This window comes from Camelus dromedarius, chromosome 22 (genome assembly GCF_036321535.1).
Source record: "Camelus dromedarius isolate mCamDro1 chromosome 22, mCamDro1.pat, whole genome shotgun sequence".
NCBI lineage: Eukaryota > Metazoa > Chordata > Mammalia > Artiodactyla > Camelidae > Camelus > Camelus dromedarius.
In genome coordinates, this window is record NC_087457.1 from 10,203,357 (window position 1) to 10,227,054 (window position 23,698).

Sequence of the window (23,698 nt, forward strand, 5' to 3'; positions counted from 1 at the left end):
TGAATCACCTTGCTCAGTTTGAAGTGTGTTTTAATTCAGAGTACCCTGACTTCATGCCAAACAAGTTGCTTAGAACACAGAATCAGGCATTTCTTTATCAATTATCACATAAAGTCCCCCCTCTGGGAATGTGGATTTTAATGAAACAGTTCTGATGGGCCGGGTGGTAACTGCTGGCCGGGCTGGGTCTCCATCATCTGTGGGCCTGGAGGAAGGCATTACCCTCAGATGCCATTTTCCGTTTGGAAAGCTTTATTTAAAGACCTCTTTGTTATGATGTATTGTCTGATTTTAAATCCTAACGACCCGAGGTGCTAACAATGAAAGGAAATGTTTCAGTGGTACATTTAGTAGGAAAAGAATGTAAGAGGGAAAAATAGAACTGAGTTCTTGGGCTATTTTTAGAAAGAAACTTAAAAAAAAAAAACTTAAGTTTTTTTTATTGAACAGAAGAGAAATTTGCAGTCCAGATTCATTGAAATGATACCAGAAAAGTCTGTCATGTCATCTTCAGCAGTAAAAGAGACTTTTGTTCCAGTATACTCTTCAGAATGTATACTTTTAGCCAAAGAAAGTAACGTTCTTATTCTTGCTTTTCATTGTTAATAAGGCACCATCGGAACCTCAGTGGAGTGCTCTTAAAGGCACACTGCAGTCGGATATTAGATAATTTTCAAGCTATTTTTCATCGGCTCAATTGTAGTTTAGTCCTGCAAAAAAAAAAAAAAAAAGAAAAGAAAAAAGCTGTTCAAGATTAATTCAGCTTTTAATTTAACAGATAGTAGTTTCCAAAGATGTATTTCCTATGAGGGAGCTTGCATTCTTTTAGGAGGAGCTGCTAAAATGCTCATAAACACATTTGGGGTGTTTGTTTCCATGATTTATGTGCTGTGAGAGAGCGAGATAGACGAGGAGCTCGCTTCCATTATGTCAGTGTGAGTGTCAGTGTCAGAATTTCTCATGTTTGCTGCTCTGCCCTGCCTGCTGTTCACCCCGTGTACCTGCTGAAGTGACACTGGTTAGGAGAAGAGGCTCTGTGGACTAGTTGTGACCTTGGCCTTGACAGATCCCAGTGAGCTCAGCCCCAAGTCACCAAGCTGGGGGTGGTGTCCAGATGCTGAGAAACACAGGCAGCTGTGTGGCTGCACCTCCCGTCCCCAAATCCCTCCCCCCCCGCATTTCACCAAGTGTGTCTCATCCTCCAGCCCTGCGGAAGCTGCTTTCACTGGCCACCCGCCCTCTCGTCCTCGTCCTCCCCCTCTTAAAATAGAGCCCAGAGGCTCTGATGGAGCAACTCCTGATTGCAGTAGATTTATTTGACTGTTCCTTCATCCCTGGAGAATAGCCTTCGGCTCCAAAGCTTTGCGGGGTTTTCAGGGAAGCAGAGGGGAACCTGTTCTCTGGGTCCCCCTCATCCACCTGCAGAATTTACTAGGTAACTGCATCCCTCGACGGGTATCTGGTTTGGAGAAGCTCTGTCATCACCTCTCTAGAATGATCTCTTTTATTATTTAACTGAAGTGCCATCAGTTACGGTGTGTCGATTTGCGGTGTACAGCACAATGTCCCAGTCATGCATATACACACGTATAGAATGATCTTTTTCAAGAGGAAATTTTGTCGGAATAGGATTTGTGATACTGAGTTTCAGCTGTTTTCTCTGAAATGAAGGGAGGGAGTGGGGAACAGCTCAGTGGTACAACATTTGCTTAGCATGCATGAGGTCCTGGGTTCAATCCACAGTACCTCCATTAAAAATTTAAAAAATGAACCTAATTACCTCCCCTCCCCCCCAAAAAAAGTTAGCAAAAAATAAATAAGGGGGGAGGGTATAGCCCAGTGCTAGAGGGCATACTTAGCATGCGTGAGGTCCTGGGTTCAATCTATTTAAACCTCCATTTAAAAAAAAAATTGAAAGAAAGGGAGCGGTGGGTAGAGGGGTGTCCTCTGCTCTGCCCGTCTTTGCCCAAGTAGCGGTAGTAGGACCTGCCCCTCGGTGGGGGTGCGGATTGCTCCTGGAAATGCTAGCACTGCTGTTATTATTTAGCATGTATTAAGCGCCCCCAGAGCACATCACACAATGCACAAAAGAAAGCATAGTTCTTACTCTCCAAGAACCCACGTGCTCCAATTAGGCAGTCCACAGAGCCTGTGCCCCGACAGACACATGAAGTAAGCTGTTAGAGCAAAGAATGTGAGAAGGAAGAAAAGACAAACAAGATGGGGTGGGGAGGGTCAGGGTCGCCCCCGGGCCAGCTTTCAGTTCATCTGGGATTCAGGCGGCTGGTGGTGCCACTGGGCACTACTTCCCAGCCACTTCCAGCAGCCGGGGGGGGGGGGGGGGGGGGGGGATGAGGGAGAAGGCGGCCCCCGGCCCCAGTTCTCTGTGATGACTCCCAGAAAGGGAGGAGACTCAGTGGTTTCACCTGCACCTAGAACTTTTATTCCACAGAAAAGGAAACTTGATAGCGTATAAAAGCCAGTAAGTAGGGGCGTGAGGAGGGTAGAGCGCATGCTTCGCATGCATGAGGTCCTGGGTTCAACCCCCAGTCCCTCCATTAAAAATAAACAAATAAAAAATAAATTTTAAAAAAATGAGCAAAGGTTAAAAAAAAATGGGATGACAGAACCAAAGACAAAGATCTTAAAAAAAAAAAGCCAATAAATGGAAGAAGTATCTTTCTCCACAGAGTGATACTGGGTTAGAAATCTGAATTTGGGTTCCAGATTTTCTCTGCCTTGTAAACTGATAATGCGATTGAGCAAGTCACTTAACCCTGCTCTGGTTTGGGACGTTGAGTCAACTGTTAAATTAGAGAAGGGCTTTGAGCTGCTCAGAAGAAAGGCATCACGAAGGTCCCCTAAACATCCCCGCAGCTCATAAAGCAGTCAGCAGGATGTGAATCAGAGCTGAAAGGCAGGCTCGGGTATTGGAGGTGAATAAACAGGATTCTGTATGCATCTGTGAGTCATTCTCCCTTTATACTCAGCCTCATCCCACCTCTGGCAAAGGATCTGGGTCTAGTTCACAGCTCCACGATGAAGAGACTTGGAGAGAGCGTCCCAGAGAACCTCAAAAATGATTAAAGGGTTGAAAAATAATGCCCATAATAAGATGTTAGGGAACTTCTGTTATTTAGCCTGGAGGGAAAAAAACTGACCAGGGGACTCTTGAATTGCTACTCAAGTATCTGTGTACCACGGTACCGGGGCACGGGGGCTGGTCTGTTGAGGATGTCAGGTTCCGTGAGAGCCGTGGTCCTCACAGTGCTGCCCCACTTACCCTCTGCATCAGCACCACCTGGGAGTTCGGGAGAAGTGCACCCACGACCCCTTGATTCAGAAACGATGGGGGTGGGGCCCAGGAGCCTCTGTTTTAACTAGCCCCCCAGTGATGTGTATGCGTGCTGAAGTTTGAGGACCACGAGACCAGATACAAAGATAACATGGGGGGTTCGGGTACCGGAAAATGTAAACTCTTTCCCTGGAGTCATCTAAAAGGGGGCTCATATTTGTTTGCAGTGTTTTCAATATCCTGTCTGAAGCCAGGAGTTAAATGACCTCTCAGAGCCCCTTCTAGCCCTGACTGTGCTCTGGATTTCCTCTGTCACTTAGGGAAAATTAATCGTTAACCAGGAAAAATTTGCGGTAAACTTTTCTGAACTCAGTTAAGACAGTGCCCATTTCAACGGAGGACCAAATGAGATGTGGTGATGGTAGTAATACTGTGTTACCAGATGCATCCTCCTTTGCTTCATCCCAGTGTTTTTGAGTAGACTCTCTCCTCCCCGTGTGACTTGTCAGCATCCACCTGAAGGGAAATTGAGGCGGAGGTTAAAGTGAGGAGCCTTTGATGGTAGGTAGCCCACGATGCTCTCATGTCCCAGACGGCTGCCTGGATCGGCCCCCCTGCTCGCAGAGCCCGTCTCAGAAGAAGGGTGGCTGTAAGGAAAGTTTGACCCCACCCCATTTCCCCCCTCTGTCACTTCCAGGGGAGAGGTGGGTCAGCGGGCTACCGAACCACCTGCAGGAGTACCGTCCCTCTTGGCTGCCGTGGCGGATCCTTCTGACACCGTGGAGGCTGGGGCATTAGGGGACCTGAGTGTATTGCGTTGGTGGGTCTCCCCGAGAGGCAGAGGACGGGATACACGTAGTAGGCACTTGATACAAATAAACAGTTACTGATTCAGTTGAAATGTTCAAGGCCACGGGAGCTCTGCCCTCGCCCGCATAATTAACGATCTCGAGTCAGGAAGTTGGCAGTTCCCACCCTCCCCAGTCCAACCAGTCCAAATACTTACTCCTGAATGTCCTTCTTCTCACCACCACCACCCCTATTTTGTGCATAATAGAAATGCATCGTAATTTAGTTGTCTTTGCCCTTTTGTATAGTGTTTTTTTCCTTTGTGCATTTGCTTGAAGGAATCGTCTTGGGTCGAAAACACAAACTACCGGGAGGGTGTCTGTTTGTTATACTTCGTAGAGCGTTTAGTACAATGAAAGCTTTCTGTGATCTGAAGGAAGGAGGGGTTCTCTGAGGACATGCTTTGCCTGCGCTGCCTAGAAAGTGTCACCCAAGGATCACACTGCTCTCTCCAGAGAGGACGTGCCCTGCCTTGGCCAGGGCGCTTGGGCCCTGATGGTTCAACCCTGAGAATTGGGATGAATAGAACCCCTTGGCTTTTCTAGCTGGAGTTAATTACGCATTTGCAGAGCATTAAAAATCCCTGCAAGCGAGGGCAGCCTGGCTCAGACTCCAGTCTGCCTTGTAATGGGAGATGGAGGGATAAAGGTGGCAAGTGTATATCCTGAGTTTTCAGACCTTGTTACGGTGGAAAACACTGACCTCTCAGACCTGAAGCCACAGGCACGATTATTTTCTATATCTGCACCTACGTGCAGAGTAGGTGTCTCCCCAGTCCCGAGGGCAGGGATAGCTGACGTTTAACACCCTGGATTCGTCCCTGAATATCAAATATTGTCTTGAAAATTCATGAACTCTCAGTAACGATCTATCCAGTGTTAGAAAACTCCCAAGTGGCTGGTTAATTTGGTTCTTCAGGGGAGCAGGCAAAAGGCTGTTTTCCTTTCTATACCAAGAGAAATTACTCAACAGTCATTCTGTTGGTATTCCACCCTGGCAAAAATCATCTTGTTTCTAAAATCAGTTGTATCCAGTCTGCAGATGTGTCATTAAAAGTGAGGAAGCGGCTTGGGATTAACTTTGTCTCATTGTAGTTGTTCAGAAAATTGAGCTGCTTCAAAAGGAGAGAAAAAAACTCCTTTGCTTATTATTAGACTACACACGAATTACTAATCTAATCATTCAATCAAATATCCCCAGAAACAACCTAGTAAGGTGCTAGTTAAATAATTTATGGTGTTACCATATAGTGCGACACCCTGCAGCCATTTGAAATGTTGATGTCAGATCTGTAGTGAGTAAAACCAGCAGGTTACAAAATACACGTGTATCACCGTGTTTTTTAAATGGAAGACATTTTTTTAAATGGCTTAATGGTTTTAATTCCTTTTTTAAAAGGAAAGGCTGTATATATATTATATATATTATAATATTATATATTATTATATATATAATATTATATATTATTATATATATATATATAAAAGGAACACTGCACCAAGTGTAAATAATAGTTATGAGATGAGCGCATGTGTACCATTTTCCCTTTGCTTTTGGCCACCTGCATTTTAGATTTTTTTCTTCCATGAGCATGTATTACTTTATGGAATAATGAAAAACCTTCCTTTCAGAAGAGAACTACTGTAATCCATGTTTATTTTCGACTTCCATGTTTTATTTAATTCACCACTGGCCTCTCCGTGGCTTCCATCAGTCATGCCTACCCCAGCAGATAAAATCAGTCCACCAAAAAGTGCCCAGAAACAATGGTTGTTTTGCACTGGTGGGGTAGGAGCGTTTTGCCCTGGCTTACTTTCTGCTTTTCCGTATTTGCAGAAAATTTTTAAAAATATATTGTATTTATTTATTTTATTTTGGGGAGAGGTGATTAGGTTTGTTTATTTGAGTGTTTGTTTATTTAATGGAGGGACTGGGGATTGAACCCATGACTCCGTGTGCCAAGCATGTGCTCTACCACTGAGCTGTACCCTCCCCCTCTCCCCCTTGTATTTATCTAAATTTTTATCTGCACGCATATTATTTTTACAGTGGAAAAATTCAGCTTGTCTTCCAGGCAGCGACATGAGATCTCTGCTCTTAGGGAGAGACCCGCCCAGACTGATGCATCACAGTTACTGATGAAAGTTCGTTCTGTGACTTCTGCAGGGTGGAAGGTATTCAGCAAGGGGCTGCTGTCCCTGCCTGGGGCTCTGCAAATTCCACAGAGTCTTAACGTGAGTCTCCAGTGGGCCAGGATCTCAGGTTAAGTGTTATCTGGAGAGCAAAGGTGGAGAGCAGGGGAGTCCAGCATTTTTTTTTTTTTTTCATTTTTGAGTCATGAACATAGTACCTCTAGTGTTACAATTACCCAGGTAAGTGTTGTAAGGGGCCGTCATTCCAGATCTTAGCTGTAGGGTAGTGAGCGGTGGCGCCCGATGCCCTGGGCCTCAGGTGAGACTCGGGGGGACAGCAGTGAGGGGTGATGGTGGTGGCCGAGCTAGGATGCCCACAGCACCGCTCCGAGTGGTGTCAGCGTGGGACTCACCCGTGCTTAGTGAGGTGATGGCCCCCTCGGTCATTCCTGCCAGATGCTGCCCGCATGTCCTTGTGGCCTTAATCAGGAGGCTCTTTTGGGGAACTGTTCTGGTACTGGTGGCAGTTGATTTCAGAAAATCTTGAGCAGAAACAGTAGGCCTCGCTTGCACCCCCTTTGTATGGCAACATAAGAGAGTAAGCACTTATGATGGTTATTTAAAGGGTCTCTCTTTGAAGCCTGACCCTCGGCCTCAGCCCCAGTGAGTGGACCAGGTTTACCTGGGGACAGAGGTCTGGATTGAGAGTTAGTTGAATCCACTTTCCATAGGACCGATACCTTGAACTTAATTTAAAGCCAAAGTGCCTTGAAAAACCAGAAGGAATCTAGTTTCTCGTGCAACCTACAACCACATTTTGGCCTAGCCTTTGGTCCAGAACCTTTGTTACTCATCAAGAGCGTTTCCTGGAATCCTTGGAACTGAGAAAGCTGGTTTTTCAAGTCTCCTTCTTACCATTTGCATCCTTACTGGAGCGCCCTTCCCCTCATCCTCACCTACCTTTCTTCGTCTTGTCTCTGTCCTGCGATCCTGTGGTAGGAACGATCGCATCCTCCTTCTCGGCACTTTTGCCTCCCCAAGGAAGTACAGACACACCCCACATGGTGTCTTCAGTGTCTCTGGGAGGGGAGGGTGGAGGGGCGGTGGGTGGACCATTTAATGGTCAGATACTTGGTGGATGGAATCCTGTTCCACACAAGGTTTGTGGTGGCCTCATCAGCACATCGTGGCTGCCAAGCACCTGCAGCCTGCGTGAGTCACAGATCTTTCCCGCACATAGTGGGAACACAACTCTGTATCAAGATGCAGTAAGTGGGTGGTTACAGCTTAACTGATGCAAAGCTTTGCAAGGGGAGTGGCTCGAAGGAAAAGGAAGAACATCTGTTAAAAGGGGTAAACCAGGTAAAAATATTTCCTGAGACTCTAGGCTATGTTACAAAAGGCAGAAAACTAGTGGCTGTTGAGGGGAAGGGTGGCTTTTGTAAGAGAAAGAGGAGCATGAATTGTGGCTTAAAATTTTGGATTGAGTTCATTTTCTTCCTTTTGCTGTTTTTGTTTGTTTGTTCATTTGTTTTTGTTATGTTTTGTTTGTTTTTGTCTTTGCTCCAAAGACTAAAAGCAAAAGTGAGAGTGTGAATGTACTCAACAGAGTGAAGTGGTTGGTTATGGTTGGTTCCTTTTTTTTTTAATATATATATATTTTTATTGAAGTCTAGTCAGTTTACAGTGTCTCAATTTCTGATGTACAGCACAATGCTTCAGTCATACATGAACATACATATATTCTTTTTCATATTCTTTTTCACTGTAAGTTACTACAAGACATCGAATATATCCCTGTGCTGTACAATATAAGCTTGTTGTTCATTTATTTTAAAAGAGCGAGGTGGTTGGGAGTTTTCAGTGAGCACGTCTGTTCTTATGAATGTTTTAAGAAGGAAGAGTGATTGCTCTCACCCTGACCTGAGATTGAAGTGGCGGCTGGAGCGGGAAGAGAGAGTGGCTGGGACATCCTGTCACTTCGTGCCTCAGCCTGCTGTGCAGAGTTGAGCATCCCTGGGGACCTGGCAGGTAGCACGTCCAGCCTCACACCTCCTTCTGTCAGGCCTGATTTTTGCCATCTCTGCTTTTGTTCACATTTGTTTGGTTTTTTTGCCCCTGATCTTGAAGTCATAGTGTCTTCAGGCTCTGTGAGACTTGTCAGTACCAGTTTAGTAAATCCAGAATTTTTACTAGAAGAAAACTGACTTGAGGTCTAATCCAGAAGAGACGTCTTTGATCAAGTGTAAAAGGGTAACGTTCTCATCCTATTAAGTATTAAGAGTGATACGATCTTTAAGTTTAATTTGTATTGTGTTCTGAGAAGAAATGACCCACCAGTAAGCAGTAGTATAATAAGAAAGATTTTGTTTTCTGTCTCCCCATTAAATATCAAGTTGTGAACTTCGAAGAACTCAAATGATCAAATTGGAACCAGCTATGTAAGAGGAATATATAGGTGTTAGCGGCATCTTAAAAGGCAAATTCAGTCATGTAAAAATTTATATGGAGTAAAATTCACTTTTTCTGGTGTACGTTTTATGAGTTTTTACACATGCTTAGGGTTTTATGACCACCAGCACAGACAGGATGTAGAATAATTCCAACTCGCCAAAGATTGCTGCCTTTTGGGATTCAGACCTCCCCTCCAGCCCTTGCTCTCTGAACTGTGAAAGTGGTCTCTAAGCCCCACACATTGTGGTAAAGGGTGAAAATCTAACTAAGGGGGTGCTTAAGAACAACCTTTGACCTGTAAGTGGCTTATGCTGCCCCACGGGTGAACCCTAGCAAGCCAGGGTAAAATACAAAAACAAAGGGAGATATTTGAGCAGGCCATCGACAGCTGTTCGCTGTAGGGAAAATAGACTTCACAGAATTAGTTCAGCCAAGTAAACAAACAGCCAAACAACATCAGACCTCTGGTGGGCTGGGGGGTACCAGTGACCAGAGTTGCCACAATGTATTATCTAAAATGTCCATTTTTCAACAAAAATTATGAGACATGTTAGGGAAAGTGTGACACACAGAAATAAGCAGAGAGTAGAGACTGCTTTTGAGGAGGTCCATTTATAGAACTTAGCGGACAGAAACTTCAAAGTAGCTATTAGTTTATTATTTCAATTCAAGAACTAAAAGAAGCCATTCTTAAAGAATGAAAGAAGGTTCGGTGGCAGTGACTCATCACATAGAGACTATCCTTAAAGGGATAGAAATGATAAAAAGAATCAAGTGTGGATATGACACCAAAAGCAAAAGCAATAAAAGTAAAAATAGATAAATTGGACTATGTCAAAATTAAAGCCTTCTGTACATCGAAGGACACGAAGTCAATAGAGTGAAAAAGCAACCTACAGAATGGGAGAGAGTATTTGTAAATCATTTATCTGATAAGGGGTTAGTATCCAGAATATAAATACATTAAGAACTCCTATGATTTGAACAACAACAACAACAGCAAATAACCTGATTGAAAAAACAGGGACAGGACTTGAATAGACATTTCTCCAAAGCAGATGTACAAATGACCAGCAAGCATGTGAGAAGATGCTCACCATCACTGATCATTAGAGAAATGAAAATCTAAACCACAGTGAGATACCACCTCATACCCATTAGGATGGCTACTGTTAAAAATAAGTAGAAATAGAAATAGAATGTTGAAGATAGAAAACACATTGGTAAGGATGCGGAGAACTTGGAACTCTGTGCACTGTTGGTGGGGATGTAAAAAGGTGCAGCTGCTGTACAAAATAGTATAGCGGTCCTTCAAAAGATTAAAAACAGAATTATCAGATGACCCACCAATTCCATTTCTGGATCTATTCCTAGAAGAATTGAAAGCTGGGGCTTGAAGAGATATTTGTACACCCATTTTAATAGTATTGCCCACAATAGCCAATAAGTAGAAGCAACCCAAATGTCCATCAGCAGACAAATGGATAAACAAAATGTGGTCTGTATGTACAGTGGAATATTACTCACCCTAAAAAACAGAAGGAAGTTCTGACACATGCTACAACATGGATTAACCTTGAGGACATTATGCTGAGTGAAATGAGCCAGTCACAAAAGGAAAAATACTTTGTGATTTCACTTGTATGATGTACTTAGAGTAGTCAGTTTCATAGAGACAGAAGGTAGAATGGTGGTTGCCAGGGAGAATGGGAAATTATTGTTTAATGGGTACAGAGTTTCAGTTTTGTAAGACGGAAAGTTCTGTAGGTGGGTGGTTGCGATGTTTGCACAGCAATGTGAATGTACTTAATGTCATTGAAAATGTTTTTAAAAAATAGAAATTTTGGAGTTGAAAAGTACAGTAACCAAAATGAAAAACTCATTTGAGTGATCAGAAGAACGAATCAGCAAACTTGAATATAGAACAATAGAGATTATGCAGTCTGAAGAACAGAAAGGAAAAAAGATGAATGTAAACAGAACCTCAGAAAAATAGAGGCCACTATTAACTGTACCAATGGGAATACCAGAAGTAGAAGAGAGAGAGAAAGAGGCAGAAAAAAATCATTCAAAGAAGTAATGGCTGACAGTTTCCCAAATTTGATGCAAAACACTAATCTCCGCACCCTAAATGCGTAACAAATGCCAATTAGGATAAACACACAGAGAGCCACACCCAGATGTATTGTAGTCAAAATTTTGAAAGACAAAGAGAAAATCGGAAAGCAGCAAGGGAGAAGTGACTCATTAAGTATAAAGGAACCCCAGTAAGACTGACAGCCGGCATCTCATCAGGAGAGAGGAGGCCAGCAGGCAGTGAAGAGATGACTCTAACACGGAGAGCTGAGAGAATCCTGCGTCCTGTAAAGCTATCTTTGAAATAAAAGCATTCCCAAGTAAATAAAAAGAGAAAGTCCACTGCTAGCAGATCTGCCTTACAAGAAATACTTAAAGAAATTCATTAGGCTGATAGGAAGTGACATTAGACAGTAATTTGAATACACACACGCACACACACACACGCGCACGCACACACACGCGCTCCAGTAAAGGTAATTAAGTAGGTAATGATAAAAGGCAGCCTAATTACAAGTTTCTTTTTCTTTCTTCTCTTAACTGATTTCAAACATCACTAAAGAACAGCTTCTATCCAGTTGCCTTCTTGTTATTATAAGAAAGCTCTTTATGTTCATATTAAAGCATCCTCGCCAGCTCCAGGTTTTCTGACGGAAACACTGAAGCAAAGGGAGCCAGTGACTTGCCCTGGAGAGTTGGTCTTAATCGCGCGTAAGGAGTTAAGTGCCAGGAGCACTCTCAGAGCTGGGAAGTCAGTGTCAAAGAAATCTTATAAACTGTCTTCTCGCTCTCATTTTTTTTAAACTTCTATTTTCATGGTTCTTTGAAGGTGATGTCAAGCAAATGCTTACGGTTTCTTAATTTAGTAAAAAAAATTTAATTTCAGTAGTCACAGTGGGAGATATTTGTCACCCAATGTACCAGCCAGGTGGACAATTTCTGGATGTACTGCCTTGTTTAGACTGTCTACACTGCCGTTTAGCACATTGTTGGTGGAACTGAATCAAGTCTGCAGACTTCTGATGGGGCCCTTCAGGGACTTGAATAGACTTCGCTGCATCGCAAAGAGCCAAAGTCCAACCAAGTCGATTTAATAATCACTTGTCCTCTCTTGCTTCTGCTGCCGAAGAACGAGTGCTTAAAAAGGATGAGAACAAGAAAGATGAGGCTGTAAGTTGAGCATGGAAAACAGCTAAGATAATAATCTCCATCTATCAACTCTTCTGTTTCCATTACTGTTCCATTAATAGAAATAATATGGAGCGGTATCAGGAATCAAGGTTTTTATAAGCATCATTCACATTTTTATCAAGCTTCCACTATAAATCGGAACAACATTAGCAGATAAATATGTAAGAACCAAGATGTCTATTTATATACATAGTTCCATTTTAAACCGTGGCGGAAGGGAAAGTATGTCTCTAAAATAGCCCCTGGAACTTGGCCAGACAGCTCAATGCTTCAGGGCACAGACCTGGAGCCAGTGATGCTGGGTTTGCCATTTAACAGAGGTGATGTTAAGTGATTCGCTCGTGAAAACGAATCTATTTTTGGTTGTGAGTGAAGAAAAGTTACCTAGGCTGCTTGGACGGAATCTGTCTATAGGGTATACAGAAAGGGGGAAATATTTAGAAGCCATTTCTGCCTTCGAGTGGGGACAAGTGTTTAAAGCACAGCTCTTCTTGTCCCTTACTTGCAAGGAGTATTCTTCTTAAACACCCCGGCAAGGTGGTAATAATCTGCTTTTCAGATCTCTGCTGCCCAGGTCATTCTGCATTTTCCAATGGAAACTCCTTTCAGTTACAACTTTTTTTTTCCTCCTGACTGAGGTTAGTTTTTCTTATGACATTAAAAGACCGCTGTATCTTCAAATTAGGTAAAGAGTGGCTGATAATATATTTCCTTATAGTAACCTTTTCGTGGAATCATTTGACTTCTCAATTTAAAATGGAAACAGTAAATACACGCTTTCTTGTTGTGACCTGTGGTGCAGGCGTTCAGATGCCATGGAGTGTCTCCAAGGACACAGCAGGTGCCCCTCGAGAGGCAGAAGGCTTTAAAAAAATCTCTCAGTGTTTAAAAAATATGTTTAGTGTCAGTCCTGTAGGATGGTCTCAGTCTTCCCTTCTTCAGGCCAGATCATCCTAACTCCTTCAACTTTATCTCATTTTTATTAATTCTGCTTTATTTATTTATCCTTTTAAAATATATTTCCTTACTAGATTTACGTAATGCCTTCCCAGAGGGCCAGAGGCTGTTTGAAAACAACTAAGTAATACACATGCTCTGTGAGCCAAGAAGAAATTTAAATGTCAGAATGACAAAAATGCGGGACGGAGAATGAATACATCAGGAGTGAGGTCGGGTCCAGGAAGGCTGAGCCTACGGGGTCTGCATGGAAACTGTAGATACAGGACCAGAATACGTTTGTTCACTTTCCAGAAATTCACGAAGGCCATTGATGGCACGGCTTGCGAAAGCGTCAGAAGTTTCCACCCCCCTCTCCCCACAGGACAATCCTGTGGTTCATAGTTCCAGGCTACCCTGCCTCTTCCCGGCCCTGTGGTCTCCGGTGGACATAGAATAATGGAGTTGGAAGGAACTTGACGGCATCGTCTGACCTTGAAAACTTCCCGGGATGCAGGCTCTGCCGCACTCTTAGTAATCCAGTCTCTTCATCACCCTGCCCTCCTTCCCACTGTCTCTGCCTCTCCATCCCCGGCCGAGCTGAGCCTCCAGGAGCGGGAGCCGGTGATGTCAGCCAGGGCGTCACTTCGGGTGCCTTTCATCCGAGCACCTCCCACGTAGCACGTGGACAGTCCTAACCCGGACTCTCAAGTATGACAGTCACATCTTCAGGTGACCAGAATCGGAACAGGTGACCTCTAAAGTCCCTTCAAGCTCTAATGTTCTATGATTCGCTAGTTCTGTGAACCAAAACAGGATGAAAGAATTCATCATAGGTTGTCAACATTAACCTCAAGTTTGGTGAAGCACTCGGACCATCAAACTAGGACATTTTCTTATTCTTGGGTGAAGTTTGGTTCTCACAGTCAGCTCTCCGGTGAAGTGAAAGGAAGATGAAGGAGGAATCCAGAGAAGGTGCAGGTGTGACTGAGGAGGGATCCTGCACACGGAAGCCCCAAACCATGCAGAGACCTCTCCACCGAGGGCTCAGAAAGGAGCAGGCTTCAAAGTCAAAAGCAGAGATAAGATAAAGGAAACAGCAACTTTTCACACCTGAAGTTGTAGCCCGTAAGGAAGAAGGAAGTGTCTGTGAGGCCTGGGTTGAAAACAAACAGATCATGTGAAATTCATTTTGTTTACTGGAAAAACTAAGCATATTTTGGTAGTACATTCCTCACTTAAAAAAAGAAAGTAATATGAAAACAAATATATGTATGTATGTGCATGACTGGGACACTGTGCTGTACACCAGAAATTGACACATTGTAACTGATGGTACTTCAATTAAAAAAATTTAAAAATAAAAAAGTAAGAATGATAATCTCACAGAAAGATGGGCAAAAGGAATAAACAACATTTTAAAAAATGCCTCTTAAGTACATGAAAAAAAGAGTAAGTACTTTGTAGTGTTATAAACATTTTTTTCTGTGATAAATGTAGTAATGGCTCCTGGGAGAAGATTTTGATGTAAAGGAAAGTTAGCGAGAGTCCCGCTTGCCTTGGGCAGCGTTTCTTTAGTCCTGCTGCAAGGTTGAGATCATATGGCCCAGGCCCTGTTCTGTACTGATTTTCCACTAGCATTATTGCTATGTTCCAACGTCGTGTGAAAACTCTCAAGTGACACCCTTTTAGTGACTGCATAGTATTTCATCTTTTGAAATCGCCAGCACTTCGTCCGCCGTACTCCTGTCTGGGGACAGTTCGGTGGTTTCCTCTTTTTTATCATCAGAATAAATGACACTGTCATAAACACCTTTGAACATGAGCATTTGTTCGCGTTTCAAAACCTCTGCTTCTTTTCTTGAGCTTCTGAGATGGATATCGCAAAGACCACCCATGCCCAGCCTGAGTCCTGGTTCAAGGTAGAGAGCCGGGGTGGCCATGCCTCTGGCCCAGCCTGGCGTGTGTACAAGCCCCGTTTCCCATGGGAAGGTAAATGCTGTCGCTTAGAACCTCTGCATCATTTCTAACTGTGCTTCTGCGAGATCGCAGTCAGGCCTGATGGGAGAGTTTGGGATCGAAGTTGCAGACAAGGTGACACTTTTATTGTCTCACACTCTCATTCACTTTAGTTGAAGCTGTGGTACAATGAAGTGTCCACGTGCCCAGATGTTATCTCCAGGCGGTGACTTTCCGCAGAAAAGACGTTCAGCTGAGATGCGTGTGTTGGCCCCAACCCTGAATGCTGGTGGACCGCCACCACCCCCTGGGTCCCATGGGACTGGCAGACGCTGGTCTCCATGGAAAGACTGGCTGTTCTTTCTCCTGGAAGAACCAAGTGCCTGCCCGGCTTCAAGGGCGCTCAGCAGGCTGTCCCGGCAGCAGACCTTCCTCTCGCATCTCTGGCCTCAGAAGAGCTGTGTCTGAGTCCTTTTCTGTGGGGCTCCCCATGTGTAGGGCAGCCCCCCTCCTCGAACTGGTCTGTATTTGCTCTTTGCTTCGAGAAGCGTTACTTTACACAGGGGGCGGCAGCCTGTCCCCGAGCCCTTGCTTGGCCGGTTGCACTGGTGGGCGTTACTGTGTCTGAGGGCCCTGGTCCCTCTTTCCTTCAATAAGGGAGCTTCTTTCTTTAACTATTTAACTTTTACACCTTGTCCTAGGGGACTCGGAGGCGGGGGGGGTGGGGGTGGGGACAGGGTGGCTGTGCGGGAAGGGAAGACCTCCAAGGCGACCAGTCTTGTGTTTTCTTCCCCCTTTGGCTCTGTTGAGGTGTAATTGACAAATAAAACGGTGAGATATTTACAGTGTACACAGTGATGATTTAATACACGTACACACGGCGAAAGGATTCCTCTTACCTAGTTAATTAATACATCCATCACTCCACGTATTTATATACATGGAAAAAATCAAGTATGGATTGATCATAGTATTAGAAATAACACATGTTATATATATGTGTATTTACATGGATGTGTTATTTCCTAATCAGGTTTGCTGAGGCATGATTTATATATATTCAGGCCCACCCCCTGCAGATGTACAGTTTCAGGGATTTTGATGTGCACATGTAGCGGCATAGCCGCCACCAGACTCAAGGCAGAGGACAGAAAGTGTCCCGTGCAGACGTGTGTGTCTTCATTTCTCTTGGGTAAGAGGTCTCGGGGACGGGACTGCTGGCTCGTGTGGCAGACACATGCTTCACTTCAAAAGATACCCCCAAACCGTTTCTTCAAAGTGGCTTTACCATTTTGTGTGATTTTTATTTTTTCCTTTCCTTAGCACCGTTTAGAGTTCCCTTTTCTCGGCCTCTTCCCCTCCCTCCAGCCCTCAGGGAAGTCCCTGCGCCTTGCAGCGTATGTCGGTCCTCAGCCGAAGACCAGGCCAGGGCTGGTGCTTCGAGGAAAAAGAGCAGGACCAGAGGGAGGTGGGGGTGCGAGAGCGAGAAAGATCCTTCCGGAAGGATTTTGGAACCTCATGCTGGTTTCCTTCCTATGGTGATAGCATAACCTCAGGCTGCTTGAGGCCAGCTGCGGTTTCCCAAAACACTTTGCATTTGTTAGATCTGATCCTGACATTAATTCTGAGAAGTACGTGTGTTATCTCTGCCCCCACCCCTTTTCAGATGATGAAACAGGACGTCCCCGCGGTCACATGGCTGGTCAGTAGCAGAGGCAGGCTTAGGCCTCCGGTCTCCTGACCACAGCCCGGGGCTTTACCTGCTAGCGTGGGCCTTCGCACCACCACGCGGGTACCCTTCCTCCCACGTCCAGGCGAGGCATTTACGCCACTTGCCCAGGGCTGTGTAGCTGGTAGCCGGCTGGCCTGGCGTGGACCCAGGGCCCCCAACTGGTCCTGTGCTCTCTCCCCTTCTCCCAGCGGGAGAAACAGATGCTCCCCTTAACAGCAGAGAGGAAAGGACACATGAGGCTGAGCGCGTGATAGCAGGCGTCCTTTGCCACTTCTGTTCCAGTTTGCGTGGCACACCCAGCACATCTTCCCTCGTTGTTACCGGCTCTGTGCGCGTGCCCGGTCCCCCGTGAGCCCACCTGCTCCTCCTGCCTCCGTGACCTGCATCCTTTGCCCCCGTGTTCCAGGCCGGGCCTCACCTTCTGCCTCTCCCCTCCTCGTCCCCTCTGCCCCTCCCTCCTTCCTGCCTCTGCCCTGCCAGAATCCTCTTTGCCTTCCTCCAGGTGCCTCTGCTCCCAGGACTGCTTTGTTTATTGGTTTAAAAAAAAAAAAAAAGTCATTTAAAGCTAGTTGAGGCAGTTTTCAGACCTGTTCTGGTCATATTTCTGCTTTTTATCACCAGGGTGAAAATCAAAACTCAACTTTTCTAACCTAAATATACTCTGACTTTCAAAACTATTTTTGAAAATTGAAGAATGTACAGGCAGTGTTTTGGGGGGCTATTCAAGAACGAGTTTGCTAACAGAAACTCCTTACGACAAGATCTCCATCCTGAGCGTTGAAGGGAGAAAAAAAAGCCCCTCCTGTATTATTCTGCAAATAGTAAGATTCCAAAAGTGAATCTTCCAATTTGTTTTTAAGGTTACCAGGAGAAAGCTAGTGGTTTTAACGTCTGTGCAGTCAGGCTCCCCGCAGGTTGCAGAGGCATTGGATTTGACATCGCGCCCCTGAGGGGGTACCTGTGTGCCCATGTGTCCACGTGGTCAAGTGTCAGAATTCAGATCCAGCCCCAGCTTCCAGGATAGTGCATTTCACATTTTCAGAGAATGGGTGTGAGGCACCCTGGGCCTTAGGGATGTGCTGGAAAATTCCTTAAGCATCCCCGGCCCCCCCAATCGTGGGGGACCTGTCTCCTTCCCCTCACGTGTCATGGGGAGAGCCTGGCCCGGGTGTAGTCCACAAACCTCAGGGAAGTGACCCCCCTCATCGGCCAGAAGCAACAGAGTGAAGATCTCCTGGTCTCTGCTTGTGAGTGCGTTCAGCTACAGTGGATGTAAGAAGCTATTCATTATGACTCAGCTCATGTCCGTAAATAGGATTAAACTTCATCAAGTAGGACCTTGCCCTACTTAAATTGTTTCCCAGGGGACCCAGGACAGGAGACATTTGATAGATTTATTGAATTCCTTCTACCTCCCAGCCACAGGACAAGGACTGCAAAGTTGTTGGGTGATATGCGAGGCTGGCTTCCTCAGTATCCTTCCGGATGAGAGGCGTTTTTTTTGTTTTTAAAGCAGAATTTGAAATCAACACGTGCATTGATGAAAATAGGTGTAAACGTCATCTTTGGGGTTCTTCTTTGAGTGCATATGAGTTTCTGAATAGCCCACAGTCCACTGCGGACCTGGTTGTCTGGGGCCAGTAGCGCCAACTGAGGGGATGCTGAGGGGAGAGGCGTGTTGACCGCGGGGCTGGAGCAGACGTCCCGCACCGTGTTTGCTGGGAGGGTCAGGGGTCTCCGCCGATGTCACCTTGGCAGCATTTCAGAGCAGGACCCTCCCACCCAAATGTCTTTTTGCATAAATATCCATGGAGTGCTGCAACCCTGCAACATTCCTGCTTTTCAACAGCACACATATCCGACTAGAAATATTCAGAGAATGTGTATGTTCACTCTTCTCTACCATTCCGATTTCTGGGGTGGGTAAGAGGGTATTAAGGGTGAAGCAGGACAAGGTGCCAAGATGGTGGAGTAGAGAGACTCCCAGCTCACCCTTTCCCACAAATACACCAAGAATTACATCTACAAACCCATTGCATCGCACAGAGCACCTGCTGACCTCTGGCAAAATGTCCCTCGCCTGCAAATACAGGAGGATTCTCACAAAATCCAATAAACAGCAAGTTCATACTGTAGAGCACAGGGAACTATATTCAATATCTTGTAGTAACTTATGCTGGAAAAGAATATGAAAGCAAATATATGTATGTTCATTTATGACTGAAGCATTGCGCTGTGCACTGGAGATTGACACAACATTGTAAACTGACTAGACTTTGATAAAATATATATATATACAAAAAAAAGAAAAGAGTGAAGCAGATGCTTGTAGAGGAAGCTGAAGAGAGAGAATCGATAATGAGGATTGATAATCGATAATCGATCATGAACACCACACGTTTGGGAGACAGAACTTCGGAAACCCCTCAGTATCTCTCGCAATAATCCGCAACTCCCTAAGCTCTCCGTGCCTCAAGTGCAAGAGGCCAGCGGCATCTGAAAGTGGGAGAATGTCTTACGACCTTCAGTCCTGGGCATCGCAGCCACGTGGGGAAGAGGGGGGAAGAGCTCAGACACTTGTTCCCACCCCTCCTTCACCTTCACGGTCTGACCTTTCTCAAAAACATCCTGTGGTGGGGAGTTAGAAAGAACATGGTGCTAGCGGGAGAGTCTAAAGGCGTTGGCCCTTGTTAAGGAAGAGAAGAGGCGCTTGCCAGTGATGCTGTCCCACTTCGGACCCTCCACCTCTAGCTGTGTGATTCCTGTGAACTCACAGACATTCATTCTTTCTATTAACGGCCTTCAATGTCACTTCTAGGGGTCCTCATCCCAATATTAAGTAAAAATTTACCTGTGGCTTTTTTGTTTGTTTCAGTTTCTTCAGATTTCAGTTTTCACATTTAAATCTTTCATTTATCTTGGTGTGAGGTAGGGATCGAACTTCTTTTCTTCCTTCCAGAGAGTTAGCAGCTCGCAAGTTGTCCCAACATCCTTTACTGAACAAGTCACATTTCCCCACGGACGTGACCCCCTGCCTTCAGAATCCTCCTTTTGGACACCAGCACTCTGAGGTGTCATCGTGGTCAGGTCTCAGCCGCTCTGGTTTGGGGCCGGGTTCTTGCCCAGTGACCGTCTTGGCCTTGTGCGCGGTGGTCCTCGGCCTGCCAGGGGCTGGGTTTCAGCAGATCTTTTTCTGTGCCGCCAAGTGTGTAGTTATTTAAGTGCTTTGTTTTTACTTTGCTCATGTTTGATAAAAATGAATGGACTGGGGAGAAAATCAAGTTGTTGGTACTTGAAGTAAAAACCAGGCCAGGTAAATATCACACAAGATGGAAGTCATTTGGTCTCAAAAAAGTGACAAGCCCTTCTCCTCAACCAGGTGCTTGTTGGACTGGTTGGCAGAGGGTTGGAATATGAAGGAGAAAACATAGGCGTGATTGTGGAAACAAGTTATCTAAGGCCATCTAAGTAGGAGAGGGGAGCCCTGGTCTGAAATGGTGCCAGAGGTATCAGAGACGATGAAAACACTCTCCAGGCAAAGCTGGGCCGAGGGCATCACAGTGGTGCTCCTGTGAGTGACCTCCGTGTGCACCGTGCCCAGAAGGGACACGAGGTCAGACCCCCCCCAACCCCCGCCACCCACAAACAAAACCAAATGCAGCGCAAAAGGGAAAAGACAGCCTACTCAGTGATTTTGCAGCCCAGTCACAGGTCCGTCACCAGCTCTCCTCTCTCAGCCCCGGTTTACAAAGCAGCACCGCGTCCCATTGGCTTCGGTCCCTGAAACTCCTCTTTCCATCACTTCCCTTTGTCACCCTAGGCCCAGGACACCCCATCTGTGCCGGGGCCACGCAGTGGCCTTGTGGCCCGTCTCCCCACATCACTGGTGCTCTCGTGACGCCGTGACAGGCGCCTCCTGCCTCAGTAGCACCGAGGGCAGCGTGTAGTCTGACATGTGTGTTTCTGGTGAGGGTCTGGTTCCCTCCCTGGACCGTGGGCTCCGCCCCCTGCGCAGGGCCACGCCCACCTTCACTCAGGTGTCCTGACTGGCGCGGAGGAGGCTCTCGGCAGGTAACTGAGAGATCCGTTGGCAACCTACCCTGACAGGCGGGGGTGCATCTAGAATTTTTTTACCTTTCAAGGTAGATGTTATTGTTCCCACATGCTTTTACTTTGTACTGTCATTTTCAGATTCAGTGTGCCCACCGTGTTACTAAAACTTTAACTCTCTCAGTGGAACATTGTCTTTTGCCTTTAAGGTGATCTTTTCAAGTATCTCCCTTGGGACCTAAATTTCCAGAATCACATGGGCTGCAACTCTTAGGGTCTGTCAGTTTCTGTTTCTTTGTAGCCCACAGCACTGCCTCCCCTCCCCTGCCATTCCCAAAACGTGCAGTCACTACATTTTAGTTGACTGTTAAGAAGAATTAACAATCTTTTAACAGAGTAAAAAGTTTTAAAAGTAAAAAAGATTTAAAAGCAAAAAAGATTTAAAAGTAGAAAAGATATAAAAGTAAAAAAGATTTAAAAGTAAAAGATTTAAAAGTAAAAATATTTTAAAGTTACAAAGATTTAAAAGTTAGAAAGATCGTTAAAAGAAAAGATGGTCCTTAATAAATATGTATGGACTTATTTATTATATTTTTTTAATTGAAGTCTAGTCAGTTACAGTGTGTCAGTTTCTGGTGTACAGCATCATGTCCCAGCCATGCATATATATATATATATATAAAATTAGATATTGTTTTAATTTGAAAAGCACATCACCGCAGTTTTTGGAGGAAAGGAAAAAGTGGCTGATAACGCTACTCAGACTCGACCCCTGTGGTGCTGTTAGTACATTCCCTTTGGGGCCCTTGTATACACCTTTTAACGTTGCCATAATCACACGCACGTAAAATTTTCTGTCCTGCTTTTTTTTCCCTCTAAACAACCTTAATCTTGGTTGATCATCACGTTGTGTATGACATGGTCTGGGAGCCTGATTATTCAGTTCAGTTCAATAAGCATTTATAGGCACCGTCCCCTAGGCCTAGAGCCGCTCCACGGACGTGGCACCCCAACTGTATAATGCTAGGACCATAGTTGCAAAGCTTGTAGTGACATTTTTACTTCACAGATGTGTTCATTTTGTGATGTTTTCTCTCCATCCCACAAGGAGCAGTAGGCAAGAGTTTTCTTTGTTTAATAGCTTCTTTCTTCATTTATTCAGCAATTTTGTTAGGGCTTACCACGTGCCAGGCACGGTTCTGTGTCCTGGAGACATGGCAGTGAAGCCAGCAAAGTCCCGGGGAGAGGAGGAAGGGAGGGAGGGGGTGAGGGAATGAATGAATGAGGTGATGAGCTGTGAAGACAAAAGGTAGAGTGAGCGGGAGGGCGGGGGGCTGGGGGAGGGCCTGCTCTTTGACCGGGTAAGGGAGGGCCGCTCCGGTGGTGACCTCTGGGCGGAGACCAGTGCTGAGTGGGCGGTGAGCTGTGCGCAGTCAGGGAGGCTGTTTCTGGCTGAGGGACCAGTGGGTAGAAGGTGCCTGAGGGGAGCCTGCTTGGTGTTTTCAGGGGATAATGAGGAGCCGGTGAGGAAGGGGTGGGTAGGAGCTGAGGTCAGTGAGCCAGGTGGAGGGGGGTCCGGAGGAGGTCTTGCAGGGACTCTGAGGTCTTGGGGGGCCCTGAGGAGATCTTGGGCCCTGAGGGGATCTTGGAGGGGAGCCTCACAGGCCATGGTAAGGCCTCTGGCTCTCCCCCTGAGTGAGGCGGGCAGCAGTGGGGTGGGGACGTGCTCTGGCAGGATGGCCTCTGCTCCAGCTCTCCCCGTTCCTTCCCCAGCTTGTCCCCTGCTGGGCGAGTGACCTCATGCTAGAACCCCGGGATTTGCTTCCAGACACACGCACGATGTGCTCACGACGTGAATGTAAACACTCAGGTAGACGGTTTGCCGCACCCCATGGGGTAGTCACTGCTACAAGAAATGAGGCACCTTCCACAGATGTGAGGAACTCTGATAAAGCTCTGAATTTCTCATTTCTTCATCTTTGGCTCCTCTGAGGCCATGTTTTCTTTCTGAAAATAATGTCCACATGTATTTTTCAAATTGCATAGAATCGTATCCTATTAAGACTTCCGGTCAGTCTGTAATTACAAAGCGTGCTTCCGCCTCTGATGTTCTGGAAGCCAGCTTTTTTTGGGGGGGGGGCGGGTGGAGGGGGAGTTAACCCAATTATAATCTTCCTTGAGTTGCTTTATGGCCACGTCTGCCACAAGCCAGAGTCAGATCCCATTAGTGGTTTCAAAACACTTATTTTTGACAAAACAAACTGTTGTCACAGGTTCCTCAGGGTAATTGATGTCTTTTGTCTTCTTTCTGTTGCAGGAGGAGACCTCACAGCTTTCCCAGATCGGGAGGAAAAATATGGAATGTGTTTTACCGCTGACTGAACACAACCCAATGAACTGTCCTGACAGTAGTTGGAAAACCAGCAGTTAGCAGTTCGTGCGGATCCAACACTGTCCAGCACTTTCCAGAGCAAACTCACTGTTTACAAGAACTCTCGGCCTTTACGACGTTCAGAACCTCAAGCTTTGTTTATTTAAAATTTTTCCCGCAAGAGACAAGTACCCAGAACCCACTGTTCAAAATGGCCATGGATGAGTATTTGTGGATGGTCATTTTGGGTTTTATCATTGCTTTTATCTTGGCATTTTCTGTTGGTGCAAACGATGTTGCCAATTCATTTGGTACCGCTGTGGGCTCGGGCGTGGTGACCTTGAGGCAGGCCTGCATCCTGGCTTCAATATTTGAAACCACTGGCTCAGTGTTACTGGGGGCCAAAGTCGGAGAGACCATCCGGAAAGGCATCATTGACGTGAACTTGTACAATGATACCGTGGAAACACTGATGGCCGGGGAGGTCAGCGCCATGGTCGGTGAGTCGCACCACCCTTCACACATGTGGGAGATGTGGCCGCAGCCCCTCTTCCCTACCAGGCTTTTGCCACCTCCATGAATGTCATTTCATTTTACTTTAATTTTTTTTTCATTGAAGTGTAGTTGGTTGACAATGCTAGTTTCAGGTGTAC

At 45.6% G+C, this 23,698-nt stretch overlaps 1 protein-coding gene and 1 long non-coding RNA gene across 9 annotated transcripts in view; one reads left to right on the forward strand and one right to left on the reverse strand.

The window, feature by feature from the left end:
• Positions 1–23,698, forward strand: part of SLC20A2 (solute carrier family 20 member 2) — a 93,278-nt gene that overhangs the window by 31,769 nt on the left and 37,811 nt on the right. For 5 of the 8 annotated variants that reach the window (XM_064477419.1, XM_064477418.1, XM_031440024.2 and 2 more), the window contains one exon: positions 22,992–23,545. In XM_064477419.1, the coding sequence (XP_064333489.1) occupies positions 23,257–23,545 (289 nt within the window). In that variant the 5' untranslated portion in view covers positions 22,992–23,256. Of the gene's footprint in view, positions 1–22,447; positions 22,545–22,991; positions 23,546–23,698 lie in introns of all 8 variants that reach the window. The other 3 variants (XM_064477421.1, XM_064477415.1, XM_064477420.1) reach the window with 1 other exon arrangement.
• Positions 655–4,352, reverse strand: LOC105086435 (uncharacterized). The gene is made up of 3 exons (XR_010377302.1): positions 4,302–4,352; positions 3,735–3,811; positions 655–710 (listed from the first exon to the last, which is right to left on the reverse strand). It is a non-coding gene; the product is annotated as an uncharacterized LOC105086435 (long non-coding RNA).